General features: G+C 40.8%; 1 protein-coding gene and 1 long non-coding RNA gene across 8 annotated transcripts in view; one reads left to right on the forward strand and one right to left on the reverse strand.

The window, feature by feature from the left end:
* Positions 1 to 24,537, reverse strand: part of LOC117756053 (brain-enriched guanylate kinase-associated protein) — an 83,165-nt gene that overhangs the window by 9,864 nt on the left and 48,764 nt on the right. For 4 of the 7 annotated variants that reach the window (XM_034576350.1, XM_034576351.1, XM_034576344.1 and 1 more), the window contains exons 3-4: positions 10,427 to 10,588; positions 9,399 to 9,465 (exon numbers count right to left, since the gene is read on the reverse strand). In XM_034576350.1, coding sequence (XP_034432241.1) covers positions 9,399 to 9,465; positions 10,427 to 10,588 — 229 coding nt within the window. Of the gene's footprint in view, positions 1 to 9,398; positions 9,466 to 10,426; positions 10,589 to 12,696; positions 12,958 to 20,579; positions 20,599 to 24,537 lie in introns of those variants that run through there. The other 3 variants (XM_034576346.1, XM_034576345.1, XM_034576347.1) reach the window with 2 other exon arrangements.
* Positions 365 to 20,705, forward strand: LOC117756063. Its single transcript, XR_004612727.1, has 3 exons — positions 365 to 557; positions 15,940 to 15,943; positions 20,695 to 20,705. It is a non-coding gene; the product is annotated as an uncharacterized LOC117756063 (long non-coding RNA).

A 24,537-nucleotide genomic window follows, 5' to 3' on the forward strand; every position in this document is an offset into this window, starting at 1 on the left:
CACCATCAATTACACATGAACACGGACGACAAGACAGTTCCTCAAAAGTGAGGCCAAAGCATCTCCATTGCCTCCTGCTGGCTGGCTGGCTTTGAAAATGACTGTAGCCCGAGAAGATTTTATTGATTTTATGGTTTAATTAGAGCAGGAATTTTGGGAAATATATTTGTTAACTTGTCCGTATTTTTTTTTATTTTTTGGGGACGGACAGACGAACGGATTTTCGTCCGTCTGTCTGTCCATATTTTTAATTTTTGTTGGGACGGACAGACGGACGGATTTTATTTTTTTCCGGCCGTCTGTCTGTCCGTATTTTTTTTTTTTTGGGGACGGACAGACGGACGGATTTTCGTATATTCATATATTAATATTAGTGCAGGGTCATACTGATCAGTGTGAATATTCAGTTGTGCTAACATTGTCCAATTGAAACAAAATTGCTCACGCTACAGCAGAGCCCCTACTTCAACAGATCTATATGTCTGTATGTATAAGATGGAGCCACCTACTGGCAACAGGAAGTAAGCTTTGTTTTACAACTATCATTCGATTTACATGTAATTCTCACCGTGTGATCTGCAATTGATTGCGTGGACCGTAATGCGCAATTAGTAGACAAGGATCGACGTCGCGTGACAGACGCAGGAAGTGAAGCGTTTATCCTTCCCGCAGTGTGCAAAACACATGCAACGCGGAGCCATGTGCCCGGTCACGGATCGCTCTCTCCACCAACCGCAACAGGTCCCGAGTTGCGTGTGCTTGGGCCCGTTCAGTGCTACAACGTAGCCCTAGTTATTTTTGAGTTTCTCAATCTCTCTCTCTCTCTCTCTCTCTCTCTCTCTCTCCCACACACACACACACGCACGGCAGTAATTGTGAAACCTGCCACACAGCAGCAGCTGACAAATGATACAGCTCTGAGCGCACGGCTTGGCCTCCCACTCCTCTCTCTTCTCAATGGCGGTGATTGTTTTGAAATACAGGGGCGCATAGCCAATATGAAAGGTGGCAATTAATGTCACTTTAAGCAATAGGCCAGCTTTGATATTCAAATCTAATTCTGTTATAGTCTCATTAATCAGCTGTCGAGACACGCGGCTCTGTGGCGCTCTTTCTCCACTCATTACACCGGATTTCTATTTGTACTTTTGTGATGCTGACTGTGCAGACGTCCACATCAGGATGTTGTAATTTTAAATATGTAATTGCTCCCTGATCCGTCTTTCGAGTCAATTTTGCTATTTTAGGTGTTTTAACATCCACCCATTATCTATTACGCTTATCCTTTGAGGGTCACTGGGGGAGGTGGAGCCAATCCGACCTGACATTGGGCAGGAGGCGAGTACATCCTGAACTGGTCACCAGATTATCACACAACCGACACACACAAGACAAACAACCATCACCAGTCACACTCACACCTGCTGGCAAAGCTGCTAACCACAACGCCACCACTTTACTGGTTCTTATTTTACCCTATTAGTAGATTCACGAAATGGGGGAGGAGGGATTCAGCTCCTTTACTGGAGTAAATATAGCAACACCACTATGTTTAAATACTCAAATACAAGACAAATTTGGAATTTTACATAAACCTGCGTCAAAGTCATTTTTTTGGACACTTGGGGGCAGTGTAACAAACTTTAAATACATCATTGGCAGATTATCACTGTAGAGAAATTGAGATTAGCTAACGCGTTGCTATTACGATCTCAAGCAGACATGTGGAAAGTGTGGAGTTGTGATTGTGACAATAAACCAAATATTCACTTTTCTTTTTAGCTCTGCTTTTAGTTTTTTATCACCTCCTGAGAGGAAATATCTGGCTCTTTAACACTTAATGCTGTTCGCCAGCAGCTCAGTGCAGGGCAGCAGCCAACTGTGAGTAAGACTTAAGTTTGCTGCATTTGAAAAAGTGACAGTGATGAGAGTGCAGGCTATAAAATCTAAACAATGAACTAAAACGTGATAATAAAAAAACGCAGATCTGGAGAACTGAGGGGTGTAAGTCTTGGGTTTGTCAACATGAACGACCTCTTTCATATCACACATCGTCATTGAATAAGCATTAATAAAAAATATTGATAAGTGCAGCTTTAAAATCTCTTTTAATGTTTCTTTGAATATATGTTTGAGTTCTTTGGCCACTTTTTTGTGATTAACAACAGAAATTAACTTATTAATATTATTAATAATGAGGCGAAGGAATTTGTACAAGTTGTAATAGGAGTATATATTGTATTGATTTAACTAGAGTAGCTTTAATATGAGAAACAAGCACGACAGTGTCTGTTTCCTTCTTTATCTCAGACCCAAAATATCTGATCTGTCATCTAACATGTCTCTTGTGATAAAAGTCTTTCAAATTTGAAGTGATTTACACATGTAAAAACGTGAAACCAGTATTGTACATCTTTTACATGAATCTACCACTTTGAAGTCAAGTGTAAAAATCTTTTTTTCTTCTTTCCACCCTCTGACTGATAACTTTCAAATATCAAGTAATTGCTCGGATTCTCTAACGCGCTGATTCTCCTTTTGCACATGATTAGAGGCAAAACTGTCGACCTATAGATTTAAAATGAACAGAGGGAAATTTAAATGGGCTTGATGAGATGATCACGATCGTGCGCTGGATGGTGGAGCGAGGGAGGAAGTGTAATTTTAATTACAGCGTTATATGGACAGCGGAGGAATCACAATGCACACAGTTTTTTTTCTCCTTCAGTCACATTGTGTCGGATACACAGACTGTCACCAAGACGTTCTTATCAGTTGGTGAACAGAACAGCATCAAGTAAAATTAATATGCAAATTACAACTATCATATCTTAAGGAGATCGACCCTGGGGAGGAGGATATTGTTCATCAGAGACTCACTGCTGCCGCTGTGACCGTCTACATGTCCACGTGTCTTAGTGAAGGTAAACCTGAAGAGTGAACACACCTTTGAATCGGACTCAGAGAACAAAGTTTACTTCTCTGTAACGCAAATATGTGATGGACTAAAACACTAACAACAAAACACAAAACCCGAAGAGCTTGTTTCAATTACATATTTGTATAATTGAAAACTGAAAAATGTGTCGGTTTCTCCGAGACGCCCTGGTTTTCATTTAGGTATATTCTGCAGGAGATTCTGCCTCTTCACTGGACAAATGAAGCCTGAATCCCATGAGATGCAATTACTGCAAACGTGGGTTTAGAGCAGAGAGCAGAAACGCTTCACTCCAGCTAAATACTGTCTTATTTTTGGGGGCAAGAAAAAACAAGAAAAATAACAAATCAGATTTTCTCAACCCCCCCCCCCCCCCCACGAACAAAGCAGATTCTGAGTCTAGTGAACAGCAGTTTTCAGTTGATCAGCAGACACAGTATTGTATTGTTTTATCCACATATAACTTCCCATGTGATGCTAACAATGTCAGTTTGTAATTAAATGTCTCTCAGCCAGGACTATTCTGATGGTTTATAAATCACATGCACTGTGTCTCATAAAAAGTGGTGATCATTTTCCAAACAGAGTAAGTTGATTTTTACCTTTCAGAGCCAATAGGATCAGTGTGATTATCAACTGGACAAACATACTGTAAACCGCACTGCACAATATGTAATCGATCATGATCAATATGTGCTCCACCTAATGAGGCTTTTTCTTGAGGTCAGTGATTTTTGTTGGAAATAACACAGACAATAGTAATTGTATATTCTTTTTTTAAATGATGATCTATTTCCAAAAAGCTTTGGAAGCAAACATGGCCATCGACTGGCTGTGTCCAGAATCCACTGACCCCAACTTCACTACATAGGGACTTGAATGTAGAATGTAGAAGAGGACTATATAGTGGGATCATCGGCAAAAAATAAAAAAAAGCTTAGAGACAATACTCGGTGCATTTTCTCTGCGTCAGTAATTAGGTCGCTGTTGCAGGATTGTGACGTACAACAACAACAGCGTCGGCCCAGTAGAAAATCTCACAGTAATTTTTGTTTTTTTACACTTGAGTATTAATACTTTTAGGTGAAAAACATGTTGATTGACCATCTTTAAATGTAGAAATAAACTTGTTGCTTCTCTGCTCTGCTCTTATTACATATTTTAACACAACCACTCTGGTTTGTCCTGTGCTGCTCATAAAAGAACTTACTACCCCATAGGAAATATTAAATGTGATTAAAATCGGTCTTCATGATAATTCAGATACATTTGATGAGCATAAGGGGGAGTAGAATCGCCAGAGAGAGAAGGCTGAGACGTGCTGAGACGTGCTGCCCTCTCTCCTTCCGTCTCTGCCATCTTTCCTCCTTTTATTACGCCATGAGAACAATGCACGATGGTATGTATTGCTCGGTTATTGACAATTGGTTGAACGCTACTTTTACGATGCATTGTGGGAAACAATGAGCGCATTACATAGGGTATACGAAATTCGGACAGCGCTACAAAACTATATAGTGAATTGAAGAGTGATTAGTGAGGGATTTCAGAAACAGCCTATGTTTCTTTATTTTACCTCATTGTCAAAAATATCATAGAAATACCCAAAACAGAAGTGTGTTATCTTTATTAGTTAAACTACTTTGTAAACATTTTCTGAATTATCTACTCTGCTTGTAACACTTTTCCCATTGGGTCAAGTAAAAAAATAGGCTTGACAGTTATTGAAAACATCGGGGCATTGCTAATGTTACTCAAACTTTTGTTGGGGACTATTTATTGCTGTTGATTAACACATATGTGTCGCTCTGTTGAGTAGGATCATGAAGGAACCTTGTACAACAGTGTGGATCATTAATGTGTTTATAATAGTTTTTTTGTATATGCAGTATATGACACAGAGCAGTAAACTATATTAGGATATGGTCACAATGACAATAAGTGTTAGTAGGTTAGGTTTTTAATCTGTGTTTGTCTGTAAATTAGCAGGATTCCACAAAAACTACTGGAAAAGTATCAATAAACTTGCAGGAATGATGTGGTATGAGACATTTTGTTGCAGATCCAGATCAGGGAGGTATGCGCTCTACTGACTGCCACACCAGCTATAGCATGTACTAAAATGAAAGGATAAATGTCTGGTAAGATATGGAATTTGTGAGTAAAATACTATATTATACAACATTAACACGGGGAGTTAATAATTAGGGGTATTTACATCTGCCTGCTTTCACTTTGCTGCTTTGTAGATTTCACACACGGTTATGATTTACGACTGTAGCGTGAATGGAAGTAATTAGGACACACAGACGGCCCTCTGACACGTTTCTCATTCCCCACCAAGGTTGTTCTTCCCCTCACACATCTCACACTGGTAAACAAAGATGAGCATAGACGGAGAAGAGATCATTTGCTATTTGGTCTGTCCTTCTTTGGGGAATCTGTGACTTCAAAACAACAACAAATGCCTCCCTACCTCAGGTTTCCATGACTACTCTGTTCCCCGACCACATATTTCTAACAGAACGACACATACAGTATTTATGAGCGTAAACCTCCATATTCTGTTTATTTCTCCTCTGTTTTTCTCACCAGCGTATTCACGTCTCCGTGTTTCAGACTAAGATGTCAGCCTTACAAACACTTACTGGACTGATATTATCATCCATGAAACTGAGCAGCTCAAAGGCATTGATCCTGGATCGAACAATATTGATCATTAAATGCTTTTCTTTATAAAAAGAACAGATCAGAGACAGAGCCACTGTGCTTTATAAATAAACATCAATAGTTCAGTATTGGTTATGACAGGCAATAGATTCATATAACAGGATCATATAATGCACTCCAGGATGCTTAGAGGAGGGCTGCCACTAGCAGTCATATTTCATTATTGATTAGCCTATTGATCAGTCTTTCAAAGGAGAAATGATTTAGTCTGTACAATATAGAAAAATAATGCCCAATGACAGATGCCCATTATCACAAGTTAGAATCGAGAGTGGCGTCTTAAAATAGCTTCTTTATTCAGACTAATAGTCAGTTCTGTAACAGTTTCCACTTTCTAGCCCCCGAGGAACAGGAACAAGTCATAAATCTCAATGTTTGAAAATAGGCTGGTTTACCAGACTGATGACTACTTTGTTATTTATACTGATCATCGTGTTGTTTTTGCATATCTTTCCTTCTATTATGTCTTAGTGAATCCTTTTGTTATAATTATGAAATGATGTAGTTATATCAATCTGAATGGGATTCACCAGATAAAAAATAAAAAAGTTAAAAATTCAACAAAAGTGGTGAAAAAAAATAGTATGAAACTGAAATCAATTAATCAACGTCTTCAAGAAACACAACCAAGTCCAGTTGCCTAGGTTCATGAGAACAACTCCTGAATATGAACAGGTCTGTGGTTAGTGGTGGACGGCTGCTGGTGAATGGGACCTTATCCCTGTTAAGAGGGCAGTCACTGGGCAAGACTTTGATTTCCTGCCTGTTCCGGGGCGGCTGTTAGTTCACTGACCCTGCACAAGACAGATTGTAACGAGGCTTCAGAAAAACAAAGGCTTTCAGCACCACGGACAGCTCCTCCACCGCTGAAGAACCACAGTGTGACGTCTTGTTAAAAAACAGATAAAGATCATATCAAACATAAATGAGTCATTGAATAAATACAATCAAATTTGTAGTTGACATTTTCAGTAGTTAATTATGCTTTCTTGCAGTCAGTGTTCGGTATGAATCCTTGATGTTTCCTCTATTCTGATTCCGTCTGTTTGGAACAAAAAAGCTACAAGCTACAAGTCAGATAACGTTTTATTCTGTCTGTGCCGACTGCTTCATCTGCTGCACAGTTTATCTGCAGATCAGATCCATGCTGACTGCGAGTACTTCAATGTCATCACAACACGCATCTTGTCAGCTCTTCCCACTGTTAATCTCTGGCTCTGCTCTTTATGAAACAGGTTTATTCTTCCCTGTTTTCCCGTTGACCTTGACGGTCCAGGCCCCTCAGAACCTTTAATTACGCGTCGGACTTGATTGAAGCTGCCTTTGTCACTGCCTGACTGCCTGTACTGTCTTCTACAAAGGAACATACCCATTCACACCCCCACCCTCCACTTGAAATGCCATTGCATGACATGACATCAAAAGAAATGGCAATCCCAATGAGGCCTGCCTCCAAAAAGTAAAAAAAAGCATACTTTCTGAAGCCATGAAGACCGATTTGCTTCACAGAGACTCTGCTAGACAGACAATCCCTTTTGAAAAGCTACCAGTTTTCACATTGATGTATGCGTGTAGCATATAAGAGGAATGAGCCGTGGGGGGAGATATTCCAGGCTCTCTGTCTGCTCAGGATATGACAAAGCAAGAAGGATTACATTGGAACATCACAAATAATAGGCGGCAAATACCGTAAGACAGATGGTGTTGTGAATGGCTGTCGTCTGGATGTACAATATAATACTGTATTCCATGTCCGGGATGATTTATTACAATTTTCACACCTCACTGGTTCACTTGCATGCACGAGTTCACTCCCTGGGCAATCGCAGCAGCGTCTGCCTACAAACTACTCATAGTGATGTCTTAGGGATCACTTTTGGAATTCTAAAAATATCCGGATTTCTAAAAATAACGTCCTGACCTGAAAATAAGAGTTTTTCTGTAAAAAGAGCCAAACACCAGCCCACAATGTTGGGTTATAGATTTCTTTTTACAGTCATTGTAGATTGTAGACTTCCAACTTAGTTTATATCACTGTTAACAGCACTAAGGGTATTTAGGAAACCCAGTTTAACCTACAGATGTTTCCTTTGATGTGTATTGCTGCCATGAAGGGAATAAACTCTTGATGAGTGACAATGAGTTCAAAAAGTCTGAAAAATGCTTTAAAAAACAACAACTCTCTTTGGTTTGGCAAATACGTTGCTGGTCTTTGAGAAGCTGCCCGTCCATCACCCTTCCTTCCACATTTTTTCCACCTCGCTAAATAAAGAGCACACTATTTCCAGATTTGTGAAATTATATTATATAGACAAATATAGGAGTAAAAACAATTGAGGTTTCATGTGGCGTAAGTTGTTGTATTTCTTGGTGAGGAATCTGGTGTTGATTCCTTAGACATGTGATCTATTCTGTGTTAATAAACCTGGAATAAACAGGCGACCGGTGTTCTGTAGCAATGGCAGCATAAGTGACGTCATTGTTCACGACAACGGCAACAACAACTAATTCTCCGCTCAGGGTTCCGTGTACTGAGTCAAGCTTCACAGCACTTTGAATAAACAGGTGAGCAGCTCTTTGTGCAGCAGCAGTGGTGCAGCTTCATGGTTCAGTGGACTGAGTCCTGAAGTCGGTCTTTACTTGCTGTGACTCAATTACTGCAGGTTACTTAGACAGTTTCAGAGAGAGAGCAGCAACCAGCATCACCACAGCCAAGCAAATAGCCCATTCCAGACAGACTAGTCACTGTAATGTCAAAATGCAACCAGCAGGACAAACTGTTGTTCGTCAAAAAGTAGTGCCACATCCATACTTAACATATAAATATGCAAGTATCCTAAAATGTAAAATGACTCCTGCTGCTTTAAATAGAAACAGACAAGAAAGTAATAAGCACCATGAAAATCTGCTGAATACAGGAATGCATTCATCGCACAATGAGTCAATACTCGAGCAACTGACAGCCTGTTCTCTATTATCTTTACACTCTTCTTCCATCAGTGTGTGTGCTGAGACGACAAGCTCCGTGGATCAAACTTCTGATGAGATTAAGATCCACTTTAATCAAGATAGTGTAAGTCAGAAGGTTGGCCGTCGCTGCACAGCCGGCACATCTTCACAGATTCTGGCTGATGAGTCCTTAACCTGAGGCTGTGAGGGGGGGGGGGGGGGGGGGGGGGGGGGGTAACTCTCAGGGAACCTCTCAACCTGATGTGATTGGACAGCCGCTGCTGAGGTGATCAGAACAGCAGTTAGTTGTAATAGTTTTCTAACAGGGCTGCGTGGCAGAAAAGACCAATTACTTTGGACATTGATTGTGCTCCCTGCCTGTGATCATGTAATTGCTCTCAGAGAGATGAGAGTGGTTCTGCTGCTAAACAGGTGTGTTCAGATCGATCATAGTGCGTCTCTCCATCTCTCAGACAAGAGATGGAGGGAGAGAGAGAGAGAGAGAGAGAGAGAGAGAGAGATAGAGAGAGAGAGAGAGCAGGGAGAGTAAACGTCCTGGTATGTGTGAGACCATAGCTCATCCTCATATTGTTCATTATGATCACTGTATTTGAAAAAAATAAAAAATAAACTTGACAAATTGACAAAGTTGTTTTAAGGGTTTCCCTTCACCATCACTTTACAAATCAAGACATACGTTTGGTTGAGTTTGTGCCAGGCAACATGTTGACACTGATTTGTAATGATATGTATTTAAAACACTTCAGCGCGACTCTCTTACCGTCCTGTGCATCTTGTCCTCCAAATCCTGGTTGATCCTCTGCAGAGCTGCATAACTACTCTGGATCCTAGAAGAACAGAAAAAAGAAAGAAAGTGTTAAAAATGCAAATGACAACATATGTTTCAGTTAATCAGCACTTCAGTCGAACAACAATCATCATTCAGAGGGTTAAAATTAGGCAGAGAGCAGGGGTTGGGCTCTGCCAATCAAAACAAAGAGAGGGACAGAATTTACTATAATAAATTAAGAATTATTTCAAAGATATGAAAGATGATAAAATGCTAAAATGAGTTTTTCTTAAAAACATATTGTCCTTAAGTATCATTGGCAAGAGGCCACATTTCACTCATTGCCATACAGTGTAGTGAAGTCCTTAGATGACTACAATTAAAATGATGCATTCTTTTTTCAATAACAACATGGCTCATCGTGATGATAGATGGAAAAGTAAAAGGTCAACATGGTCAAGATGGTAAATTATGGTACGGTGTGGTCAAGGTGTGATAACACATGGTTATGGTCAGAGATGGTAGTTAGGGTTGATTAAAAAGGCTTTGAATCATAATTCCTTGAAGACACATAAGCTGCAAACTATAACTTAATACAAACTAATGATTCTCCTAATAAAACTATTTCTCCTCCTTATCATGAATCCAAACAAGTACAGAACCTTGAATGCCACTGTGGAGGTTGTCTGCACCATCATCCCTGTTTTAACAATTACTCAGATGGCATATTGTCTCGAATAAACACTTTAGCTTTAAAATGTGGTGAAAAACAAACCTTCAAGTAAACAAAAGCATTAATGTTGTCGTTGAGCTGTCGCAGCTTTTAAATGTCAAAGCATTTGAAACCACTATTTATCTTTCAACTAATCTAAACTTCCTCAACATCACAGCACAACTTTGTTGGGGTCCCTGTTATTAATGGGGAAGATTTACAGATCTGATGATCTTCACAGCACATGCAAACAAAACCAGCCCACTGAGTCATGTGCAAACACACACACACACACGCACACACACACCTGCGTAATTTCTCTGTGAACTTCTCCAGCTCCTCCTGGGCCCGGCGCAGCTCCGTCTCCAGGTACTGCCGAGTTGAGTCAAACTCCGATTCCACCATTTCTAGTTTGTGGGTTGTGTACGACAGGCGTTTACGGAGGTCGTCCTTGTGGTCGTGTAATGAGCTGAACAGAGAGTAGAGACGGAGTTTAGAACACAGGATTTGATACGAAACAAGCACACGGATGATGTTACCAAAGTTTGTCAGACTTATAGAGCCGAGCAGAGAGAGGGAGGGAGAAAACAAATAGGCAATAGAGTGAAAAATGAAGTGTGCATATGTTTGAGAGGGAGGGAGGGAGGGAAAGGGATGAAGTAGCTGGAGTGTAATTCAGTTTGGAGCGAGGGAGGTCCCAGGCAGGGGGAAGGCTGTGGGGCCGATGGGGAGGAGGAGATGGATGGAGGAGGAATACAAATCATGTCCCATTCACAGGGAGGGAGCAGAGCTGGGAGAGAAGCTCCCATCGGTGTAATGGTGAATTGGTTTATACAGCCCACCCCATCAAAACCTCTGAAAGAAAAGGAAAGGGTTCTTTTGCCCCCAGATGCAGACCGTGGGTGATTCATTGAAGTAGAGGTGGAAATAGGAGAATGAGAGAACGACAATGGACCACATCTTTGTGTATGAGCGAGCTTTAGAAGAAGGAGAAGCAGAAAGAGGATGAAAGGTTGAGAGGCCAGAGTAGCACAGTTTCAACACCACCACCATCACCAATAACAAATTACCACACAGCAATATTTTGGTTGTGCGGTTGAAGCATGTTTGAGCATGGGGGATGAACACACACTGACAGGCTTCACTGAGGGAATGGATGAGGTAATGAAAGGTGAGAGACGGCGAGCAGGGGCATTGTGCGCTCTGGGATATTTAGCATTTTGCCAGACTGATGGATGCGTGGATGGCTCAGTGCTGCTGTCTAGCAGGCACAGCGAGAGCACCTCCATGTTCACCTCAGCCCAGAGCCTCAATTAGGAAGCTGGCACCAAAGAAGGAGGATATGTTTTCCACAGTCATTGTCAATACATGGGAGGGGGGCGGGGGGGTAATGGACCAATGTTCTGACACTCAGTTTGATATCTCCACATCAAGCAGATTAAGCACAGTAAGCTTTACAGGTGTTGGTAGGCAGAGTTTGGCCGTTGTGTTGAGAGTACTGGGAGCTCAGTGATACTGCACGCCCACCTACACCTGCAACCTTCAGCCATTGGACTGCACTAGCTGTCAATCACATGGTATCCATGTCCCAATGTAAATCGTCTATTAGACTCAAAAACATAATTATCATTATCAAATGAGAAGTAGGAACACACTCAAAGACTTCTGTAGAAACTGACTTCTTTTTGCAACCAGTGGAGTCGCCCTCTGTCACTCGAGAGAGTTTTCACACTCTCCCGCATTGGCTTCACTTTTCAGACCAGGAGTCTACAATCAGTAGCCGTTATGCTAAGCTAAACTAATAGCTTCCAGAATCAAGAAATCAATCATCTAACTGTCAGCAAGAAACTGAATATGTGTATTTTCTAAATAATCAATTATTCCTCTGAGTGAGGAGTCGGAATTAAGATACATGAGCAATTATGTGTGTTGCTTGTTCAGACAGGACATCAAATTCTCTTACTTGTGGCTTGTGCAACACTCTAGTACTCATAGCCTACAACTGCCAATTTATTCCATCGTCTGCTATTCCTGCCCAGTCATACAAGAATCTGGTCAATTTCTCGATTTCTTGATAGGCTTCTCAATTTCCAGACAGATTTCCAGACAGATTTCCAGATAGATGAGCTTCAGCACACTCCGCTTGCCTGGCGTTACAACTCAACAAAATCTTTACAACCTCTCTGTTGTCTAACAGCCGCAAATGATGTTGTAAAGTCACATGGCAGAGGTCCAGAGAGCTGTTGGAGCTATTGTACGTGCATGTGAAAATTGCTCTGGGCTCTTATCGCTAAGTAAAGCCAGTTTAATTAGGTCTGAGAACACAGCGATTGATTTTTTTTTTTAGGGTATCAAAATTCAGTGCGGAGTTAACTTTGATGTAGATGTCAGCTGATACATGACGAGAGAGATACGAAGATGAATGATGGTAATGAATGCATGCCACATTATGTTTTAAATAGCTTTTTAATGGCCATGATCTCCCGATGAGAATCCATTTTCATTAGTCAAACTGAATGTGATGAATTCCCCAATAATGAGGCTGATGTTTGAAATAAAATCCCCAGTTTGACTCACCTTCTTTTCTGATGTTTGCAACCATTTCTCTGGGTTTTAAGGGCAGTTTTGCCAATATATATCTTTTTCATATTTTTCTCTCTGCTCCAGCTCTCATGTGTGTATCGTTGTTGCCTCTGATGCTGATGCTGATGCCGCTGCTGACGCTGACGCTGGCCGGCTGAATGTTGCAGCCAAGTTTGAACACTAACCACAAACCAACAGTCAAAGCTCTAAGTCTTGCCTGGGGAGGCAGATAGGAGTTGGCTATCTGTGTTGACCCTGGCAAGAGAGCAGAGAAAAACAGCTTTGAAGTCCCACAGATTTAGCAGCACATTTAGTTCTGTTGACTCCCAGAAAAAAGGAAAAAGAAAAAAACCACAGCGATTACGTATGCATTCAGAAAATAAGCCAGTTTGGAGCAGAGCTGGGGGATCAATTAGATAAGTTCGGTAAACAAACTTTAACGGTAGTTTGAATTATTGAATCTCCAGTTGAACTTTGCCCTTCCCATTAAGGGATACTTTCCCCTTCAATCAATCATCCCAAAATAGAAGCTTGTGACTTCTAAAAAACGTAACCGCGTTAAGAAACGTGGACTGTAAAGAAAAACATCAATCTTCCTATCACTCTTTTTTCGTTGGGAACAATTAAATGTGGTCACCACAAACTGCAGCACCTAATGGAATAGTGAGTTATTTACCAGCTGACCACAGAGGTTACTGCTCAATAAATCAGTCTTATGATGAATAGGTGTGCGTTTCCATTTTCAATCCTTCATCATTGCTTGGTGGAGCTGTGGCTTGAACTCGGGTCTCGCCTGCATCGTAACAACTTAATAACCTGCCACAGGCAATCATAAAATGCCAAAATAAAACCCGCCTAGGTGCATGTCTCTTTTTACGCGCCTGCATTTGACGAGCCTTGTTGATATAATTGCGACACATATTCTCTAAGCCCCTCCTCAAGCAATGATTGTGCAATACAGGCGCCATTAAAAGAAGCCCTGTGGTATCTAACGATGCTATCAGAGTTTCGGGCTCGTGTCTCTGTCCTGCGCTTTATTGGATTTGGGGAAGTTTTCACTCCTGTAACAGCAGCGTATCTCTTCATTCAGACCTCACCCTGAACACATTTTCTCTGCGTTTAAAACAGGAATAATCTGCTAATCTCTGCCTTTCTAGTAAAATCAAATACCAATCTGATTTTACATCTTTCCCTTTTTCCATGTCTGCTATTTGAGCCATCAACTTTTACAATTGCTACCTGTTTAACTGGGATGTGTATGTTGACTTTGTGAAACACTCACAGTGGACAGTCTTCAACTAACTCTCACTAATCTGGCTGTATAAAGATGGACGACGCATCTCCACTTCCACTCGTTGTACAAAAATTACACTTAAATATCTCGGACTCTGGTGCTGCCATCTTGTGCCGTCTGCACAGTAGAGATCGTGGTGTGGAGTCACTGTATCAAGGTCCCACAGTTATTTGTGCTCAACCAATGGTGATCCAGTCTCAGCTGTCAATCATTTCTTCCTGTTTCTACTTCCTCCTGCAATCCTCCTGTGCCACTGCACTTTACTTTACATCATTTCTATACAAACCACAGTGAAAGGTGTATATAATGTACATACACTTTTCTTATTTACTCATTTGCCTTTTTCAAAATATTTTGTATTCTCTTGTCTGCTGCTGTAACAACTGAATTTCCCCGGTGTGTGGATCAATAAAGTTTTATTTTATTTTAAATAACTAATTAAAACCAAACAAACACACTTCATGTTGATCAACCATCAGTGTGATTAACTACCTACCAACTGACGTTTACTGGGACTTTTTAATTTGGTCCATGCCCCATCTCCTGACACGTAGGAGGCGGGGTTTATGATCTATACTGCAGCTTCCCACAAGGAGGCGATCAACATGATTTGGCTTCACTTTTGGGAGCTAGCATATCGTCCATCGTTATCTACAGTCTATGGTTCGGGCATTAGCTTATGTTAGCTAGCGACAGCTGATAAAATCGAGTACTAGCAGATGTGTTGTCAACAAAATCGATGGGGGTCAGTGTTAGATGTTTAAGCTGCTTTTTTTAAAATACAGAGTGAAGTCAAAGACCCATAATGTCTCTACATCATGTGTTGTTAGATACGTGGTGTGTATCTAAGTTGGTACACAGAATATTACCATTGAGTAAGATTCGCACCATGTATCTTCCCCAAATATCACCAACTATAACTGGCCTATAAACATTTGAGTAAGTCGAAATGTTTGACTTAACAAACCCACCATATCCTGTGCTTAAGAGCTAAGTAAGCACAAATGCATGAGTACAGACGGGTTGCCTGCGGCGTAACTTTTATCAGTCCCTGCAGAGTGGCAGGGTAGCAGTTCAACAACAAACTGGAATGAATGTTTTGTCGCCTGCTGCAATTTCTAATGGCACCGGTGCTTATTATTTTTAATCTCCCTTCAACACTAGCTCAGGAAACAATGGTGGTTTCTGAAAACACAGTTACGGTTGCTACAGCCATTTTCTTATCTGCAAGTCACAGAGAGAGAGAGGGCGAAAAACGAGGACAGAAATAGTTGTTGAATTGGTGAGGAAGTGCAGCTGTATTGAATCCATCCCCACATGCACACACGCACAAACACACACCCTGCGGTGGATATGAAGTACTGTACCCTCACTGTATCACAACACCTTTCCAGGGGGATAAACAGCAGATCTCAGTGCCTCTGGTGTTGTTGGGCAAGGCAAACACAATCCACATGAAGGAAAAAAATCGGATATCCTCAGAGAACCCCATGATACGCTGTAGCTGCAGTTTCTCCATCGCACAGAGAAACTCAAAACAGTAAAAGATATGTAAATCAAACACACGTTCCTCTCTTCAGAGTTCCCTCATAAGAATTAAGAGGAGTCTCAAGATGAAAACACATAAACCCTCTTTACCTGAAACACTTTCCCCAAGAGTTACAACCTGTCATAATAACAGACAATGCTCACTACAGGGAGTACAACAAACAGACTACATACTTCAGGCAAAGCTTCACCATACTTTTTCTCTTTTCATGAGACTGGCAAGTGATTCAGATTTAATAAAGAAAATGACATAAATGTAAAACCTACTAAAGGTCAGCATCCATCTTGGATCCACAACAAGGAGCCTGTGTGGTGGTTGCAGGTTGATTTACGAGTAATGAGCCATGGGAGGTGAGCAGGGAAGAGCTACAGCCTGCCACATTTACTATTCACAGAAAAGTATAGCGTGCCAAATTTACTATTCACAGAAAAGTATAGTGTGCCAAATATACTATTCACAGTGATCAAACAAGGGCATTATACTTTAACGGCCACGGTGCCATCCCTCGCAAAGTCTTCTACTAAGTGAACGGCACACAGAGACCCAGGCAACCTATCTACTGTAAACAACAAGCACTTAATGTTACAGTTTGGAAGGTAACTCCATATACAGTTATTATTATTAAGCTTTAGGTCCTAATCTCTATGGATCACGATGACACTGTATTAACCAAAGTATTGCTGAGCTCAAGGAAAATGGTGACATCGCTGCAGAGAAAAGTGCTGGGGAAAAAGACCAGAGACAAGACAACAGTCTCGCCAGATTGTAATCAAGTCCTCCAAGTCGCTTCTACACTTCGTCTCTTTCCTGTTCAGGACGAAAAGGTTTATTCTCATGTCTACTGTAAACTAACTGTAAGGCTACACCCAATAGCCAAGTAGCATAACTTAGCACAGAGCCTGGAAACAAAATCTGCCTTTGTATATTTTTAAAGATCCATGATTAACATGCTATAAGTCATTTTCTCATTAATGCTGAAAAACGTGTAACGATGGAAAGTATCAACGCATTCAGCAAAACATGGGGACTATTGCGTGATTACACAGGAAACCCCAAGTTGAACCAGGATGTCATAAACTGTGACAGCTTTGGTTCGATTTTAACAATTTATATTTATTTCTTCTTTTAAATAACTGACTCACCATGTTTCTTGCCCTGCTTCACTTATTTTTAGCAATGTGCATTCGCAGATCCTGGCAATTAACACGCTGAATACAATGTGAGTATTACTGGTGGCCAAGACTACAAAATTAAGATCCGAGTTTTAATGAAGCAGAATTGACCCTCAGCTGCACCTGGACTGTTGCATGACTCAGAATGAAGGAACACAAGCCAAAAGTGACCAAACATAAGCAAAGATAATTGGTAACATTATTTTTAAGTTTTCAATGTTTTCCCTTTAGGCCGTAACACAGTGGATGAAGCTCTGCTTAGGAGCCATGTGTACGAGTATCTCCTCTGATGCAACACTCCAGAAATACAAAGGTCTCTTGAGCATGCTTCGCTACCAGCGGCCAGAAGCACAGCTCTGTGGATTAAGTCACCAGAGCAATGATGATGACTCGTCAACACATTTTACTGCCTGAAGACAAGAACGTCGACTGAGGCGTGATCGCAGCACTGTTTAGCCCTCCTTTAATTTCTATCTGCATATCAAAAGAGACTCCAACTTAAGTGGTTAAGAGGAAGTACTCATTGGCCTTGAAACTAATAAAACTTATACAGTTCTTCAACTTATTTAACATAAAAGAAGAAATCTCTGTCCCTCTAAATTTAAATTTTTTAGTGAACGATTCATCCGATTAACTTCGAACTTGTGTTGCTGAGGACCTGCAGAAGAACTGTGTCGACTGTGAAATCTTTCGCCGCAGTAGCTGGGAGTCAGAAGTTAGCAGTACAGCTAAGAGAGCTGATGCTGTAATGCTCCTTTAGACTATTGGTCAGTAAATCAATGCTCAAGACCCAATGTTACGATTCCCTCACTGCTGTCATATGCCATGGATCATCAGCAGCTACTGTCAAATGTAGCTATGACAACTGTTTAATTCACTCACTATTGCTGCCACTGACCCACATGATGCAGTCTTCATCTCTGTGAGATACCCCTGTCTGTGACGCTGCTCTCAGATGCTCTTTTCTGTTCACGGCCCTGCTCTGCAGCTCTGGTTTTCCTTTGTGAAACACTCATGCACATGCCAGGGTTTTGAGAAACGCAGTACTCAACTGTGGGCTGTATTGTGTTGTGCACTAGACGTCTCACCTCTTTCACTGTGTTACGTTGTATTCTCGCGTGCTTTTCAAATGCAAACTAAGTCATTTGGAGCAGATGGATTTGCAGGCAGCGATCACAAAGCTGAGGGCATGGACTGTGAATCCAAGAGCCCGGCTTTCAAACACACAGATTTCTGCTTAGGCTCAATGCCAGGAGTTAGAGAGAGTCGTGCATTAACCAGAAGGTCTGTGGTTCGATCCCTGGCACCTGCAATTTGCAATCCTAAAGTGTCCTTGGGAAAGAAACCGAAGCCCAAATTGCCCCTGACGGCTCTGCCAACAGTTTGTGAATGAGGCGTGATAGAAAAAACGATCTGAAAACGCTGTATGAATGTGTGGGTGAATGTGACTTGTATTGTAAAGTGCTCCGAGTGGTTGATGAGAATGGAACAGCACTATATAGATATGTCATTCCATTTACCATTTACATCTTTTGTTCCCTCACCAGCCCCAGGGGGTTCTCCATACCACCATACATTCTATTATGGGAAATATTCCATACCAATACTCCTGAGAGGCACATTGTGAGTGGGCACTGCACTCGTATAATAAACACATGAAGTGTCAGTTTTACAACTAAAGCCCAAGAGGTTGAATTGAAATACTTTAACTAACACAGGTTTCATTTGCATTGATTGACAGTCTGTGCTCGGGAACTCGATGTACAGTATTAGACAGAGGTATCAAACCTGACCATGTTGTTGTACATCATGTCACGGCCACTGTCAGGCTTTTGAACCATGATGCCATGTTCCAGCACAAAAAGCTCATGGGGATAAATTAACTGATAATGAATAGTTTCCCCTGCTGCACTATGACTCATCAAACTCCCTCCTGCTCCTCGATGTATCCTTGGCCCTTTAAAGGCTACGTCAGTCAAAGCCAGGAAGTTTAATCTGTGCGAGTGGAAGCTTGTGTGTGTGACAACCTTCAGAGGAAACAGAGTTTGTCAATCAATTATGACAATTTGTAGGCAGCTTTCACACTCTTCCTGATCAGATCAGATGACAGCAGGGGGCCACAGCAGGAGTCACTACAGGGGATCTCTCTCACATCACGCTGTGGTGAGTGTGCACAGTGAATTGAATCGAATGGATCCCCATCTGTCACAGAACAAATTTCTGATCAACAATTGGGATTTTCTAGACACACTGCACATTTTTTAAGGAGTAAAAATCAAGGGCAGAATGTTTGGGAGACATGGCTGTTTAGCATGGACAGTCTTACGACATTAGGTGCATTGTGGGTACTCTTTTGTTTGATTAGAACTCGACCAATACCAGGAATGAAAAATCAAGTTTTCTATTCTGTCTCTTGCAAGTCACCCAACATTTCAGCCATGAAATACTAAATTGTTGGAGCAACCTTCTTCAGTAAACTTGTTTTCCAAACCTGAGTTTCTTCTTCTAAAGGGAAAGGGATTAAAAAAAACTGGTTTACTCAAAAGTTGACTGTTCGCCAATGACCTCAAGTGGAAGTTTGTGGAGAGTTGATTTTCACATTGATCAGATCTTGTTTGTAACCTCAGGGTTTGGGTTTGACTATTTTCATTTATTTAAAAAAATGTCTCTTTGTCTTTTTGAGTCTGCCAATATCAAAAGGAAATGCATGTGTGGGAAGATAAAAAGAGACACTGCAATGGATGAAAAAAAAAAGAGAATATCTTGGGATTGCAGGGTCTCGACTTTGGCAGTACCAGTTTGGTGTAGTCAGGTTTTGGCCAGGTTCTCGACGCCTCATTTTTAAGTTCTGTTGATTCTATTCAAAGTCAGTAGGAAATTAGCCTTTGACGAAAACACCAACTTTTTTGGAGAGACTGTATGCCCTATTTAAAAAATAACTTCCTCTTCGATTCAGTGTACTTTTAATAACTCCTCTGAGTTTTATATATTTCTTGATTTATTCTGAAGAATACAAAAAAGAATGTGAAAAAGAGTGAATGCACAACAAACAACTAGGGGGATTGGAAAGCTGGACAATGTCGGTACAGCTGAACCACTTGCTTGTCCTGATTTTACCTTTTGTCAGTAACATAAAGGAAAAGCATTGTGAATAACATTGTGTTGTGAAAAGAATTCCTTTGGCATTGAGTTCATTTCTTTAAGGATGAAAAGCTTTTCAGAGCATGCTGAGGATGACAAAACAAAACAAAGCAAATAAATGCATATTTCCAGGAATACCTTCTGTGCAGTAACTTGGCCAAGTAGCCTTCAGATTTATCAGCTCAAATTAAGTTAAAGTTAGCTGAGATGTTTACTTTTTCATCAAGGAGTTCAGCCTTCCTTAATTCAATTAGTTTTTAAAGCCAAGGACACGATTGTGAGATCTCTTTCAATTATGACCCTGATTTTTACTAAATCTTCCCGGAAGTAAAAACAAAGGATTAATCTGAAAAGCAGATAGAGTTTGTGTTTTATATTGCTGTATGTATATTTATCTGTGTATATATATATTCTCTGTCTGTATTTCTAACTGATTCCACACATGAATCAAGATTATTATGTCTTCATATCCACACAGTGGCACAGTTCATCGTGCCCTTCACCCCTTCATGACCTGTCTAACAAGTGACAATAATCAGACCTAGAGAGAAAGACAGAGAGAGGCAGTGCACTCAGAGCATGATTCACACAATTTATACGTTTGTCTGTCAAGAGCACTGCCTGAGTTAAGATTTCTCAATTTCTCCATTGTTGAAATTCTGTGAAAGAGAATGGGTTCAGTCCTCTGTGAGGTTGCCACGACAACACAGTCGTGACATACCTGTGTACCCAGCCTGGCAGAGGAACAGAGGTGCTCGCCTCGCAGACTGTTAAAATACAACACTGCAGAGAGAGAGAAGAAGGGAGTTGTAAAGAAATTGCTCTTTCTGACAGAGTGGTAACTATTATTCAGTAAAATTAATTAGATTCAGAATATGGTTAATGGAATAGTAAATATTTAACACAGTGATATGGTGCAGTTTAAAGTAAAGGGTTAATACTTGGTCTTTGTCTTGCTAACACATGGCTAACTCTAAGGATGGCCAACCCAGCGTTCCCACAGAATTCATTCAATCTATGGGGTTGCACAAGCACGAATGTCGCTCTGAAAAGAAACAGATTCCAAGTGACAGGTGCACACTTGCGGGAACGGGTATGTGCACAACTGCAGGTCTGACTGTCTGTGTGGACAGTAACAACTTTATGGACGTACACCAGTAGCCTGTGTACACATTCAGCCGATACAGAACAATTTTAGCCTTCATTTGGAGTTGCCGCTGTTTCTGGTGGCATAATGAATGTTAGGCTCAATATTCTCCTCCTCTAACCCTCTCCATTTAGCTGGGCACAACCGCCTGAGGAAAATATCTGGCTATTTAACAGCCACATGCTTCACTATGTTCACCAGCTAGATACTAACTGAGTCATTTGGTGCCAAACAGGTAGTGAACAGCTGATTTTTACAGCCGTTTGGCTGCAAACAGCTGCAGGCAAATATGAGGCTCAACCAAAAAAAACAGTGAAGTTCCAGACTGCTGTTCCAGGAGGATTCAGTCCGTGATTGTTTTCAGACACACAGCAGTCTTTGCTGACATTGCTAATGTCCACAAAAATGCGAAATTCCCAAACAGCAACTCAACCCACATCTTCATCTGCAAATGAAACCTATAAGAAAATAATCTATCTATATATCTATGCATAACATTATATATATATATATAAAGAAATCACTGATTGCTTTTTTGTATAGATCAAAATTAATCAACCCCTGAATCTGAAATTACAGTTTATATGATACCTTCCCTCCTGTAGAGCACAGTACATGTTGGGCAGCAGTGCCGAGCAAAAGAGGTACAAAAGGACATGAAGACCAAATTCAGAATAAAGAATCCTCTACTTTTTTCTCTTTATCATCACGGCCCAGATTGGACAACCGGAAATCCACCATGCATTGCTCTGCGGTAGGGGACCAGGGGTTAGTGAGACTGTGCATGTAGGCTGAACATACGGCGGCATGCACGGCCCTCCAGGGTGCAATAAAGTATTTATTGAGGTGTAATGGGTGCAATAGCTGAACAGTTTGTACAACATGTAGCTCGTAACAGCGCTGTTTGCTTGTTTGTATGTGTTTCACGAAAAGGCTGTTGTCTGTTGAAACAGCATGTTTTCTTCTGCCCAACACAACGGAGGCTGTATCAACAAATTATTTTCGCTATAATAGGAACAGTCTCTGAACCATGACACTGAACAACAGAGATCAGGACTGAAGCTAATGAGCTGCATTAACAAAACAAAAAAAAACAATTCAGAGCTAAAATGCTCTTCGTGGATACAACGAGATCATATTAAAGCTCTTATTTTGAATACCTTTACTTTCTCTATTTTATATGTGACATTAGAATGCCACACACATTCATCTCTTCTGACATACAGCACATGGACTTTGTGTTTCTATGACTCTTGAGGTCTACAGTATGTGGGCTCCAGGGGCTTAAGCTGCTCAGCTGACCCTGTCCTGTTGGCTTTGACAGAGCCGTAGAAATGCTCTGTGGCAGAGTGGTGTATCTCCAACGGTCCGGGAAGCCGTGAGGGTGGTGAGGTGGGAAGTCAAGGAGACACAGAGTCTTAGGACTTAGACACGTGAATCACAGGGGTCTAAATTAGAGCGTAAAGACACATGTACACACTCAAAGACAAAGCCAACCCCTTGAGTAAGCTCCGAGGCAGATCCCTCAACAGCAACATCCAGATGCTACAGTAGTCCACCCTCACAAATGGCTCCTGCATAAATCTCTGATTTCACTGTCTTGGAAATAATTAGACGAGCGGGGAGGTGGTAAAGTGCTCCGGGCTAACCTGAAGGGAGCCTTCGTATAGCATCTGCTTTTGTATGCTACATGCCTAGCTTAGGGAAAGACGAGAGATGAACAAACAAAGCCTCTTTAGGCACATTCCTCAAAGTCTGATTGAAGCAGAGTGGGCTACTGATGTCTCCCAGCGGCTGGTGCCTGAGGCAAAGGGGATCATTGGAAGATGCAGCTGATGAAGGTGGGATGAAACGTTTGTAGAGACCTAATTAAAAGTCACAGGAAGTCAAGTAAAGCCTGAGCAACTTTCTTTTTCCATGTTTAAAAAAAAAATATTCACTGTTTGTACTGTTTTAATCACTTTCCTGTCCTTGGTTTTTCCACAACTCATCTCAGCAGCTACGACTGTACCTTTGTTCGCTCAGATGTACCCACACACACGTTCACTAGACTTGGACCATATGACTGTATATGGATGGACTACTTGTCTCCACTTCCTCCGTTTATCCAGAAATGAAACCAAAACATTGTGGATAAGAATCCTGGAATCTTGCACATAGGAAGCCAGAGTCTGTGCAGTAGCAATCAGGGGATAAAGCCACAATAGCATGGGCTCAACCAATCTCGAGTCAGTCTCAGACTTTTCACCAAATTTTTTAACCAATAAATTACTAATTAAACTCAAACTTAACAGAAAAATTGCACTTGAACACACATCAGTGTGATAAGAACTACCTAAAATGACAGGAATCATCTTTGAGAAAAATTTAATTATCTTCTCCTTTAATTTTTTTTTGAATTCTTTTGTTTTGGTCCATGTCCCATCTGCTAACATGGAGAAGGCATGTTTTATGGCCTATACTGCAGCCAGGGGTAAGTAATGAGCGGTAAAGTTGTCCGTCTTTAATATCTGTCAATGACAGACCCACAAAAAAGTCCAGATTTCTTTTTAAGACAGGGTTCGTGTTTACAGAAACTGATGACATTTTAGAGATGTAACTTCTTCATCTGTCAGTACAGAGTTGTTATTGCTATTATTTGCTTAGTTTTTTCCTTGGAGGGCACAATGTCCCTGTACATAATGTGCTTCACTGGGTGTGTCACTGATTTAAATATTAGTTTGACAGTGATGGTTGCATTGCAGTCTTTGGAAAGTTTATCATTTCTTTTGTCTGACTGGCATCGGTGAACACTCCCAGCAAATCACCTAATAATGAGGATATTAATCATTAAGAAATAAATGAAGAATAGCAATTACAGAAATCTGCCGTACATGGAACCTTGGAGCAGAAAATTAGCACGAGGTAGAAAATATGAGACTTAGTATGAAGTTTCAATTATCTACCTTTCTCAAAAACTCATAAATCTGACTTTTATTTGGCCGATATTACCTAACTCGCTCACGTATGGTACTGCATGTGAAGACAGTGCATGTGAAATGTTTTGTCAGCGTGCGATAATTTCAATTTTGTTGCATCGATCAACTAAACAGCCCTCAGTGATGAGCTCTGGCTTATTGTTTATGACAAGAAGCATTTCAGAGAAGTGAGGCGGAGCAGTGCTGTGCTGCTGGGGCTTGATGGAGCTAATGATTTGTTTGGACAGCCTTCAGCACTTATTATATCACATCTTTGGATCCATTTTAAGTATTTAGCCATTGAAGTCGTCACATATGTCTGTGGAGCATTCGCTTGAATCACTTAAATAAACCCCATAATGAATTATTCATATAACTACTTTTATGGTGGGTTTGATTGACACCTGATATTTAAAAAACAGTAAATTATCATAGCTTGTTATTTGAAGCACAGCGTAACACAATGGAGATGTTTGTGCCATTTTCAACTCAAAATACCTGAAGTCATCTTTACGTCAAATACTTAGATCTGAATAGGAGATCATCTTACATTTATTAGTTCATCTTCCGAAGAT

The sequence above is a fragment of the Hippoglossus hippoglossus genome, chromosome 22 (assembly GCF_009819705.1).
Source record: "Hippoglossus hippoglossus isolate fHipHip1 chromosome 22, fHipHip1.pri, whole genome shotgun sequence".
Taxonomy (NCBI): Eukaryota; Metazoa; Chordata; class Actinopteri; order Pleuronectiformes; family Pleuronectidae; genus Hippoglossus; species Hippoglossus hippoglossus.